The sequence below is a fragment of the Lutra lutra genome, chromosome 10 (genome assembly GCF_902655055.1).
Source record: "Lutra lutra chromosome 10, mLutLut1.2, whole genome shotgun sequence".
Lineage (NCBI taxonomy): Eukaryota > Metazoa > Chordata > Mammalia > Carnivora > Mustelidae > Lutra > Lutra lutra.
The window spans coordinates 32,240,089-32,252,610 of record NC_062287.1 but is presented as its reverse complement, the minus strand read 5'-3'; the positions used below and the strand labels follow the sequence as shown (position 1 = coordinate 32,252,610).

Sequence of the window (12,522 nt, the reverse complement as noted above, 5' to 3'; positions counted from 1 at the left end):
CTCATATATAAAGCCATATATATATATATATATGTATATATATATATATATATATTCCATATATATAAAGCCACTACTCTAAGGAGCATGAAACATAACAGGCAGGGTGCCTGGCTGGCTCAGTCAGTTAAGTGTCTGTCTTCGGCTCAGGTTATGATCCCAGAGGATCGATCCCCTCGTCTGGCTCCTTGTTCTGCAGGGAGCCTGCTCCTCCCTCTCCTTCTGTCTGCTGCTGCCCCTGCCCAAGCTCTCTTTTTCTCTGTCAATTAAATAAATATAATCTTAAAAAAAGAGAAACAAACAAAGCCAGAGCAGCAATTCTTATGTCATACAAACTAGATTTTAAATCAAAGTCCATAACAAGGGGTGCCTGGGTGGCTCAGTGGATTAAAGCCTCTGTCTTTGTCTCAGGTCATGATCCCAGGGTCTTCGGATGGAACCCCATATCAGGCTCTCTGCTGAGCAGGGAGCCTGTTTCCCCTCTCTCTCTTCCTGCTTCTCTACCTACTTATGATCTCTGTCAAATAAATAAATAAAATCTTAAAAAAAAAAGACCATAACAAGATATGAAGGGCACTATATCATAATAAAGGTGACTATCTAACAGCAAGATCAAACCATTGTAAATATATATGCCCCCAATATGGGAGAACACAAATATATAAAACTATTAATAACAAACATAAAATAATTCATTGATAATAATGCAATAATAGCCTACTTACAGCAATGGACATATCATCTAAGCAGAAAATCATCAAGGGAAGGATGGCTTTGAATGACACGCTGGACCAGATGGACTTAACATATATAATCAGAACACAGCATCCTAAAGCAGCAGAATACACATTCTTTTCAAGTGCACATGTGACTTTCTCCAGAATAGATCACATATAGGCCACAAATAAGGTCTCATCAAGTACAAAAAGACTAAGATCTTGCCGTGCATCTTTTCTGACCACAATATTATGAAACTCAAAGTCAACCACAAGAAAACATTGAAAAGACCACAAATACATGGAGTTAAACAACATACTACTAAAGAATGAATGGGTCAACTAGGAAATCAAAGAAGAAAATAAAAAAGAAAAACATGGAAACAAAGAAAATGAAAACACATTGGTCTGAAACCATTGGGATGAAGCAAAAGTGGTCATAAGAGGAAAGTATATAATAATAGAGGCCTACCTTCAAGAAAGAGGAAAAATCTCAAATAAACAACTTAACTATATAGCTAAAGGAGCTAGAAAAAGAACAAGAAACAAAAGCTAAAACCAGCAGGAAGGAAATATAAAAACTAGAACAGAAATAAAGGCAGAAACTAAAAAGGACACAAGAACAGATTTATATATATAAAACTATGTAATAGCTTTCAGTATGGTTGTATATATGGCTGTGAATAAGTGATATACACACACACATATGTATGTGTGTATGAATGTATATGTACATACATATATATAGGTATATATATGATTTATATATATATGGTTTATATATTGTGGTATATGTGTATATATATAATATATATTACATATATAATGGAATTTTATTCCATATATAAAATAGAATATTACTGAGCCATCAAATAGAATGAGTTCTTGCCATTTGCAATGACATGGATGAAGTTAGAGAATATTATGTTAAATAAAATAATCAGTCAGAGAAAGACAAATATTGTATGATTTCACTCATGTGAAATTTTAGAAACAAACAAACAAAAAGGAACATAGAGGAGGAAATGGAGAGGAAGATCAAGAAACAGACTCTTAGCTATAGAAAACTGATAGTTACCAGAGGGTACGTGGGCAGGGTGGGGGTTAAATAGGTGATGGATAAGGAGGGCACTTGTGATGAACACCCAGTGTTGTAAGTAAGTAAGTGATGAATCACTAAATTCTACACCTGAAACTAATATTACATTGTGTTAACTAAGTGTAATTTTAAATACAAACTTGGGGGACAAAAAGAAAAAAGTTTAGAAGAAAGACAATATAGTCTGGATTTTCCATGTTACTACATTTTTAAATGGCTAAACTATAAATAAGTTAAAAAATTATCTTGTATTTAATGCAAAAAAGTTTGTGACTGTGCTTGTAATGGTTCTATCGACAGTCACTTTTACTTAATGAGGGTTATATCGCCTATTAATTTGAATAACTTTGTAGATAATCTCCAAATATTATAATTCAAGCATGTTTAATTCTATAAGTTCAAAGTACTTAGAAAAATAAAAATTATTTAAGTTCTTAATTAGAAGTTGATAAGATACCTCTATCTGAAATTTTTAGAGGAAATAATATTTATCAAGTGCTTTTAATTGGTAGTTGTGTGGGTAAGATATTTTCATGTTAGGATATTTTTTACCATAGTCTTTTAAGATATGGCTTATAATTATCTCATCATGGGTAGGAAGCAAAGCATAGTGAAGTAAAATAATTTTCCCAAGGCTCCTGTTAAATAGTGATAGTTGAATTTGAATGTAGGTCTTTTGTTTCCAAAGTCCTTATTTTTATAGCAAAACATATTTTAAAAATATTTTAAATATAAAAAAAATTTTATATATATTTAATATTTTAAATATAAAATATTTTAAATATATTTTTAAGATCCACTGGTTAGTTAGTAACTTAAATAGTTTATATTAAAATAAACCATAGAATTACAATGCTTCTCATAAAATATTTCCAAGGAAATTGATTGAATATCTACTCTTCAGAACTGATTTTTTTTCTTTTACTATCATCTTCAGTAGGAATAGTTTTCAGTGTGGTTCTGTAGACTGCTATGAATAAGACGTTTTCCTGGGAATATATAGAGATGCCATAAGAAAGAATTATAATTATTTGCATCTAGAAACTTTATTTTTTTTGTAATGATTACATGACCAACAAAAAGAAATTTCTTTTTTTAAAAATTGTCTATCCTACACCTTCCATCTCCATCAAGGATTGAAATGGTATACACATGACCTATTTACTATTAAAGTAATTTAATCTTGAGTGGAAATTCTGCTCTAGAAATAGCATGATAATTTGTATATGTTTCAGTGTTATCTGTAAAGTTCAGTATTTACTGGGGATTTTGGGTCTTAAAAGATTATAATTTTTAAAAATGTGATAGCATAGGGGCGCCTGGGTGGCTCAGTGGGTTGAAGCCTCTGCCTTCGGCTCAGTTCATGATCCCAGGGTCCTGGGATCGAGCCCTGCATCGGGCTCTCTGCTCAGCAGGGAGCCTGCTTCCCTTCCTCTCTCTCTGCCTGCCTCTCTTCCTACTTGTGATCTCTGTCTGTTAAATAAATAAATAAATTTAAAAATGTGATAGCATAATATTTGGAAAATATCTCAAAATTTAGGTATTTCAAAATTATAATTTATCAAGTACAATTATATGCTAAAGATAAATATGTAATTGTTTTCAATAAAACAAGCACTTATTTATCAATTGTTTATTAGGTACCCATAGAGTAATGCATTAGGCATTATTTTAAGCAGTGGTAAAACAAAGTGTTTATTCAAAGATTATATTCTAATGTGTTGGGGAAGGCAGATAGTACATATTAAACCCAGTATATAATATGTCAGATGATCATAAGTGTTACGATAGAAAAGGAACCAGAATAAAGAGAACAGAAAGTGGGAGACTGGGAAGAAAGAATTTACTAATCAAGGAAGTCCTCTCTAACATTCCAGCAGAGACCTGCACAAAGTTAGGGATTTCTGTGCAAGTAGTCAGGAGGGAGAGTATCCTAGGCAGAGAGAACAGTTAGGGAAAGAGTCTGGGAATATTACAATGAGCATAGCAAACAAAAAGCCCTATGCTCACAGACTTTAAATTCTGTATGAGGGAGGCACAATAGACAAGAAAAATAAATAGTAGCTTGTTGGAGAATAAGTACCACAGAGAAAAGTTAATTAGGGAAGGAAGATAAGGAATGCATAGGGGATAATTAGGTTGGACTTTTTGATAAGATGCCCAATTGAAGCTCTCTCTATGAATATGACACTGAAATGGAGACCTAAAGGGGGTGTAGGTAACAGCTATGATTATATCTGGGGAGTGGAGGTGAGGAATGTTCTCATAGATTTACCTCACCACATCTCTAGCTGTACCTTAATTCAATTATTATTTTCATGTAACAAATGAGTGTATTTTTGAAATGCCTCTAATTAACTCAACTGATATTTTCAAAAGACTAATTTTAGGGGCACCTGGGTCTGCCTTCAGCTCAGATTATGATCCCAGCATTCTGGGATCAAGCCTCACATGGTCTCTCTTCTCAGCCCAGAACCTGCTTTTCCCTCTTCTTCTGCTGCACCCCCTGCTTGTCCTCTCTCTCTCTCTCTCTCTCTGTCAAATAAATAAATATATTTTTTTAAAAAGACTAATATTATTAAATAACACTTTTAAAGGGTGACATGATGTCACATTCATGGATGACTTATAACAATTATTCTGAAGAATTGTAAATTACTTCATGTGGTGTAAGGTAAATATTTAAAGAAATAATTACATCAATTGAAACATTCTAAATTAAGAGTATTGGAATAACTCTAGATTAGAAACATGCTAGTTCCAAAATTGAATTTGTCATCTTGCAGGTTCAAATCCTTGGCTGTGAGTTCTGTTACTTAACCTTAGTGAATGCCAATGTCCTCAACAGTAAGTGGGGATAATAAGCCCTTGCCTTCTGTGCTTACAAATTGATCACAGGCTTATGAGTTCACTCTTAACCAAAAGAATACCACAAAAATTCATGTTTCTATGGCTTCCAGTCAAGGTATCATTCAAAAATCAAATTTTTATTTTAAAAACTATTAAGAATCCTATTTGTTGTAGTGTCTTAGGGAAGATTTTACATGCAGGCAAATAGCTATGTATTGAAAAATGCTAATTTAATTCTCACTCAAAATAAATGTAAATATTATTTTTTCCATTCTTCAATAATTTTTTCATCTATATGTCCTTCATATGTCAGAAAATGACTTTTTAAGAGATCCTTATGTAGATGATTTCTAAATTCCTGAAATCAACTTGGCCTAACTTTCAAATGTTGAATTACTTTTGTGCTAATATATTTTATTAAACAAACACATTGATTTTGATTGCCAACTCACTAGTTATTAACTATGAGACCTTAGTCAAGCTTTTATTTGCTCTTCACATGTTTAGTAATCCTCAAAAATGGATAAATTAATATTTAATCTTCAAGATGCCTAGCATAGAGTGTGTATTTAGTAGATACTGTGATTATTATTTCATTTACACTTTCTTGTTATTTTAGAATGTCAAAGATAGTTTCTGAATGAGATCTGGCCAATTTTTATTACGGGATATTTATATGAGACACAAAAATATGACAATGATCTGAATAATCCTAATGATAACAGAAACAAAGAAATAAGAGTGACGAAAAAAGACTTCAGTATACAATCACTTTACAAATGAGGCAAAATATAAAAAGTTAATATTAGAAAAATTTTCGGCCATTTTTATAGAAATCACAGAAGTTAAAGCTATGAGGCCCCACAGAGAGAGTACCTATATTAGTTCTTCAATATTATAATCTTACATAAGAATCTGATACCCTAATGTTAGTAATTAATAAAGTTCAAGTCTCTGGCATCTAGTCTAAAGTGTTTGACCTTTTCAATTGTTTTAGTTTTTGTAAAAAATCAAACTCAATTTCATGAAGTTTAGAACTCTTAATAAACTATATTCACAAAACCTTTAGTGTTAGAGAACTGAGAATACCTGAAGCATTGACAGTGTACAGCTTACTGGCACCACCTACAGGATGAATATAAAACCAAGTGCAATTTATTTTATTTTAAAGACTTATTTATTTATTTATATGAGAGAGAAAGAGAGAGCAAATGAGCGAGCAGGGGGTTGAGGGAGAAGGATAGGGAGAGAGAATCCCAACCAGGCCGAGTTTGGAGCCTGATGCAGGGCTTGATCCCATGACCCTGAGAACAGGACCTGAGTCAAAATCAAGAGTCAGACTTTCAACTGCCTGAGCCACCCAGGCATCCCTAACCAAGTGCAATTTAAAATAAGTACTCTGATTCCCATTCCTTTTTCCAAACATACAACTCTCATATACCAAGCATTGTGACTTAATCAGAACAGATTTAAGAGTAGGAAATTAAACCCCAGGAGGCAGATTAACCTCAACACTTTATTCCTAATTATATAAGATTTATCTGTTTGAGTGGAATTGGGAAAATTAGACAGTAGAAGGATGAAACTGGACCATTTTCTTACACTGTGCACAAAAATATGCTCAAAATGGATTAAAGACTTCAATGTGAGAAGGAATCCATCAAAATCCTAGAGGAGAACACAGGCAGCAACCTATTTGACCTCAGTGGCAACAACTTCTTGCTAGACACGTCTCCAAAGGCAAGGGAAACAAAAGCCAAAATGAACTATTAGGATTTCATCAAGATAAAAAGCCTTTACAGAGAAAAAAAAATTTGACAAAATCAAGACAACTGACAGAATGAGAGAAGATATTTGTAAATGTCCTATTAGATAAAGGGTTAGTATCCAAGATTATAAAGAGCTTATAAATCTCAACATCCAAAAAACAAATAATCCAATTATCAAATGATTTCACTCATATATGAAATTTAAGAAACAAAACAGATGAACATAGGGATAGGAAGGGAAAAATAAAATAAGATGAAATCAGAGGGGGAGAAAAACCATAAGAGACTCTTGACCACCAGAAACAAACTGAGGGTTGCTGGAAGGGGAGGTGTGTGAGGGGAAGGGATAATTGGGTGATGGCATTAAGGAGAGCTTGTGATGTAATGAGCACTGAATGTATCACTGAATGAATCACTTATATGTAAGTGATTAATTACTGAACTCTACCTCTGAAACAACAATACACTATATGTTAATTAATTTAAATAAAATTAAAACAAATTTTATCCTGTTGCCTTGATCCTTTCCCCTCATTTCTCCCTAGTAGCTAACCAATCTCTCTCCCACACCTTCAAATAATTCACCTTTCTAGGCAATGGTTTTTTAAATGTTTTTATATGTATGTATGTGTGCAAAATGCACAATATCTACCTAAGTTGTCTTAAAGGGTGAAAAACCTTCCTAACTTGTTTGCAAATTTGTTCAACCCACTATAACACCCAGTGTGATCTTTATGAAGTTTTTCAGGAGAAATTCTTCTATAGATCTTACTATCTGGTAACATTGTTCTTCCCCTGAGTTATCGGAAAATTTTATCTTGCCATAACCATAAATAACAAGACTGGAAATATATATATTTTTATTTTGGCCCTCTAAGTTTAAAGTAAAATTAATGGTCAACTTCTAATAATTTACAAAAATCCATGACATATATTCTTTTTTTTTTTAAAGATTTTATTTATTTATTTGACAGAGAGAAATCACAAGTAAGCAGAGAGGCAGGCAGAGAGAGAGGAGGAAGCAGGCTCCCTGCTGAGCAGAAAGCCCGATGCGGGGCTCAAACCCAGGACCTGGGATCATGACCTGAGCCGAAGGCAGCGGCTTAACCCACTGAGCCACCCAGGCGCCCCAATGACATATATTCTTAAGTGCTAATCTTAACCTAGAGGATTCATACCATACCCATTTTATCCTCACCTGGAATCTGTAAACCACTTGTTTGATCTTTTTTGTATTGTATTTGTATTATATACAACTGTATATAACTATAACTGTAAGCTGTTTCAAATCCTTTGTTGGATAATGCAAGAAAGAAAGGGAAGAAGGAAGGAAGAAAGGTAAGCAGGTGAAGGAAAGAAGGAGAGAAAGGGAGGAAAAAACATGAATTGTATGTGTGTGTGTATGTGTAGCTCACATTCAGGAGAATATCATGAAGTACCATATAGTAACTCATAAGTATGGCTGTGACAAGCTGAAACTACAATCGTCTGGGCTCATACATCTATTTGGTGGCACAGATTCCTCTCAGCTGGGTCTATGGAAAGTTGATCCAAGTAGATATGATTAGTTCATACATCTACATCCATCCCTTGCATCTTTTCTGCAACCCTAGTATCTAACATTGTGTTCAGTGTGTGGTTTGCACTGAAGAAATATTTATTTAATAAATGGATGAAATGATTTTTCTTACATCTGTTAAATATGCTTCAAATCACACATCCTAAATCTATATTCTAACTGTCATGTGAGGTTCTCAAACACATCATTTATTATATACCTGTTTTTCTTTGCATGGTTCATTGAGGATGAATAGGTACAATAATTCTGTAAGCTGCAGTTCTAGTTAAAGTTTCACTATCAAATTCTCCATGAGCTTCTGAAATTGGGAAAAGAGTGAGAAAAGACAAGGCCTAGAGCTCTGTGATTTTTGATCACAAATTTTCTCCTCTAATTCATTACTTGTCTATTTGTCCACGTGCTATTTTACAAGTTCAGAAAAGGTTTAATTCAGTTCAAGACTTTAACCTGAATTTTAGAGTCCTTGTACTACTAAGATTTTACTTTTTACTCATTTTTCCCTTACAAGTCAAAAATAGAACATAACAACATGTACTTTTTATCATGTGTCAATAAAATAATCAAAGCTCCATCCATAAAAGTTCTTGTTTTTTTTTTAATCTCCTTGATATATACAATGTATAACCTATTAAAATAAAGTAATAAGCACTCAAAGTTCGTTCTCTGGTGAGTACCCTCAAAGAAAAATAACTGATTTTTATTCACAGTGAGATAAAAATAACCAGCTGTTTTTTCATTAACACTATTCTGCCCAATTGCCATCCCCACTCTAACCAATAATTTTTTTTTTTTTACATAAATCATTCTGACATAGATCAACCAGAATCTTCCTTAACACAGGAACCATTTTTACATTACAGGTAATAATATTCCACCTTTTTTTTTTCCCCTAGGAGGAAGGATTTAAATGAGAAAAGTATACTCTCCATGAAATTTCAGTCTTCTTTTTAGTATTTCTCTGTATGTCTTATGAAAGAAAGAAATGTATTCATAATTGAAAAAAATCCATTTATCTTTGTTCTGCTGGTGCTATACGTCCTAGGAAATAATGACACAGAAAATTTCATGAGGAAATGTTGAATTGTACCTGCATTAACAGCTGATATCCAATAAAGCAATTACAACTTTTAGGTCATTGTGATCTCAAAACACAATTTGGGTCATAATTATTTTATAATTTATAATTATTCTATAATTTTCTTTTCTTTTTCATGTTTAATTTCTAGGATGTGCCTGTACTTCAGTGTCTCAGATATAGAACTTAATTTGGGACTGTTCTTTATTAAAATATTCTTTTTTTAAAAGATTTTTATTTATTTATTTGACAGAGTGACCACAGGTAGGCAGAGAGGTAGGCAGAGAGGGAGGGGGAAGCAGGCTCCAGGCTGAGCAGAGAACCTGATGTGGGACTCGATCCCAGGACCTTGAGATCATGACCTGAGCTGAAGGCAGAGGCTTAACCCACTGAGCCACCCAGGCGTCCCTATTAAAATATTCTGTTCACTATACTAGGTTGATTGAAATGTCATAATAAGGAAAACATAAACTCATAGTAAATACATTGGAAGATACATATATGTTTTTCAAAAACCATTTAAGAAACTCAGTTATAATACATTGATGTCTAAATAGACTTTCAGAGTTTATAAATTCAGTGATGATGAAAAAAGCAAAGTAAAACTATATAATCCCTAAAGAGACATTACAGCTTTAATGTGTGGTTCCTGTGTCTAAGTGTGGAGTCAAAGGAAGGCAAATTAGATATCTTGCCATGTTTGTTTTCTCAATTCAGATATTTTATGGAAAAAGACAGCTTCTATCCCTAAGAATCAATACATAGGAATTTAATGCCGTGAGTCATACATATTTGAAAATGAGTAAAACTTGATTTTCAACAGAAGTTACTGTGTTTTCAAACCACTGTTAAAAAGAAAAAAAAAGAAAGAAAGAATTAGAACAATTCTTTCTAATCTATCCAGTTTGTGAAAAGCTTAACTACTGACAATGAAACACAGAATTTTTAAAATTTTATTTATTTAATCACAAGAGACAGAGAGAGGGAGAGAGGCAGAAGCAGAGGGAGAAGCAGCCTGCTTCCACAGGGAGACTTTTATAGGACTTGATCCCAGAACCCTGGGATCAGGACCTGAGTTGAAGGTAGAACTCAACCAACTGAGCCACTCAGGCATCCTGAAGCATAGAATTATGTGTAAAATTCTAAAGACTTTCATTAATAATGAATACTTCCCTAATTATTTGGCATTACGCCTTCACTGTTTAGTATTTCTTCATGATTTTGAATGCATTTAAAAGGTTTGATTGTACATTTAGTAAATCACTAAATTGTGGCATATATCTCAAAAAAAGTATAGGATCCTTCTTAAGATATTAAAGTTAGTGATTTCTCTTTCATATAATTTCAGTATACTTTCTTTACTGCTTACCACTCTCATCATTTGTCCAATTAACAAACATTAAATTTGAAAGTCTACATTGTATTACTGTGAAACATACTATTTTAATGTGAAGTAATGAGAATTTTCAAAAAAAACCTCTTTTATAATTGGTGAATAATGGAGGAAAACACAGAACATTTTCAAGAAGTATTTTTCACCATTGGAACACGATTTTACAGACAAAATTCTGGGACAATGTTTATTTATAAAAATATTGAAATCCTACTATTCCTAGGAAACTATTCTAAAAATCATATCTTTGATTAACTTAGCTCAAGAAGGGGGAAAGGGCCATATATATAGAGCTATGACTAGATTAATAAAAATAATAGAAATACAAACATTCTTCATTTTTTAGGTCACTTTATTTTTCAAAAAATATTTTCAAATTTTGCAAATGCAACATAATTTAAGAGAAGGGAGTTGATCGCCAATCAATGCTATAATTCTTCATGCATATAGTTGGGTATTTTGATAACTATGATATTCCCAGAGTAATGAAAATGAATGAGTATAATTAATTTGTACCAGCCATTCCAGGTTTCTATAAAATGAAAATCACATGACTTTCTCACACACATTTATAGAAAAAGAATACTTTATATCCTCATCATATTTGCTAGAGCACACAAGTCTCTCTAATTTGGAAAATTCACGCTTGGTTTTACACAGCATTCCTAGCATGACGTAATGAGGCACCAGGTTGGATACCAGACACCTCTAACCGCTTCTATTTCTCTTCTCACTATGCATGATCTGGTCTTATTAGTAGTAGAAAAATCAATATGTAGGAAATATTACAAATAAATAAAATGACTATCTAATGTGTTATAAAGGTATTGTCTATTTTCTTCCTATACTGGCAACTTGTATGCACTATAAATAGAAAAAAAGAGTGTGTAATACATATAATCTGAAAATTGTGGTATTAAAAGTGTATGATATAGACTTATTTTTAAGGCTCTGATCTCACTGCCTAACAAACAAAAATAAACTTTGCATAATGAGAGAAAAGTAGGTACAAGTTATAAAAGTAGACATTGTTTAAGATTTTTTATTTTTATTTTTTATTTTGCCTTTCATCTAAATGCTGTGTTATATTGACAGATCTGGGAAATTTTAGTGGCCGGACAAGAAGTGCAGTCTCTGTGAGGGAAGGCCAGGGGGTTGTTCTGATGTGCTCTCCTCCGCCTCATTCACCAGGTACAGTAGGATCCCATTCTATATTGCTGCTGATCTTGTTTACTATATGCTCATTCTTTTAGACAGGGTATTTAGTAAGAAACATTCCAGGTGAAATGTGCATTCAAAAAAAAATGTATCAGAGTACCAGCTGAGTAATTAAAGGTCATATATTCGAACTACCACTGGATAGAAGACTGCACTCCTATGATAAAATTGTTTTATTGCCATTCTAACTGTTGATTGTTATGGTTATGTCTCTCCCTGCCACCAGTAAGGAATACATTGCTTGGAGCACAAGGAATGTGATAAGCTGAGAGTAAAAATTTTTCAAAATTATTTGGAGTGTCAGAGTTGAGTTAATAACAATGTGCATCTTGTTTCAGAAGATAAGCTTGCAACAGGGTTGTTTATAGTGTTGTTTGTCACACTGGAAAAAAAAACTGCTAAATTTTTTTTTTTTTTGAGTTTCAAACAAAACTATAATTTACGTATTACTGTTTGGCCACTCGAGCACTTATTTGTAAAAGTCATATTAAAAGGTTAAGTACTTCATGGGGTTTGAAGAAACAGAATAGTAAACTGTGCTCAGATTAATTATATTCCCTTTTTTATACTTTTTATAAAGACCAGCTAATGATACTTTTTTTTTAAGTTCTATAATTTGAGATGAGTACCTCTTTGTATCTCAGTATAGTTTTCCTATAATACAATTCAAGAGTGGCCAGTATCAATTAGGGAGAGAGAATCAAATGTCTGTCTGAGAAATAACAAAGACCTTACCGCTAACAGGAAACTGAATTCAGGGTCCTGGCATTTCAGTCAATTTTTCTTCTTTGTTTAGTGTGAAAATTATACTTGTTTCTAGGTT

The 12,522-nt window shown here is 32.8% G+C and overlaps 1 protein-coding gene across 1 annotated transcript in view; it reads left to right on the top strand.

The window, feature by feature from the left end:
- CNTN5 (contactin 5) overlaps positions 1 to 12,522 on the top strand; it is a 1,378,753-nt gene that overhangs the window by 912,448 nt on the left and 453,783 nt on the right. The window contains exon 8 of the mRNA XM_047692818.1: positions 11,577 to 11,672. Within this exon, the coding sequence (XP_047548774.1) occupies positions 11,577 to 11,672 (96 nt within the window). The remainder of the gene's footprint in view (positions 1 to 11,576; positions 11,673 to 12,522) is intronic.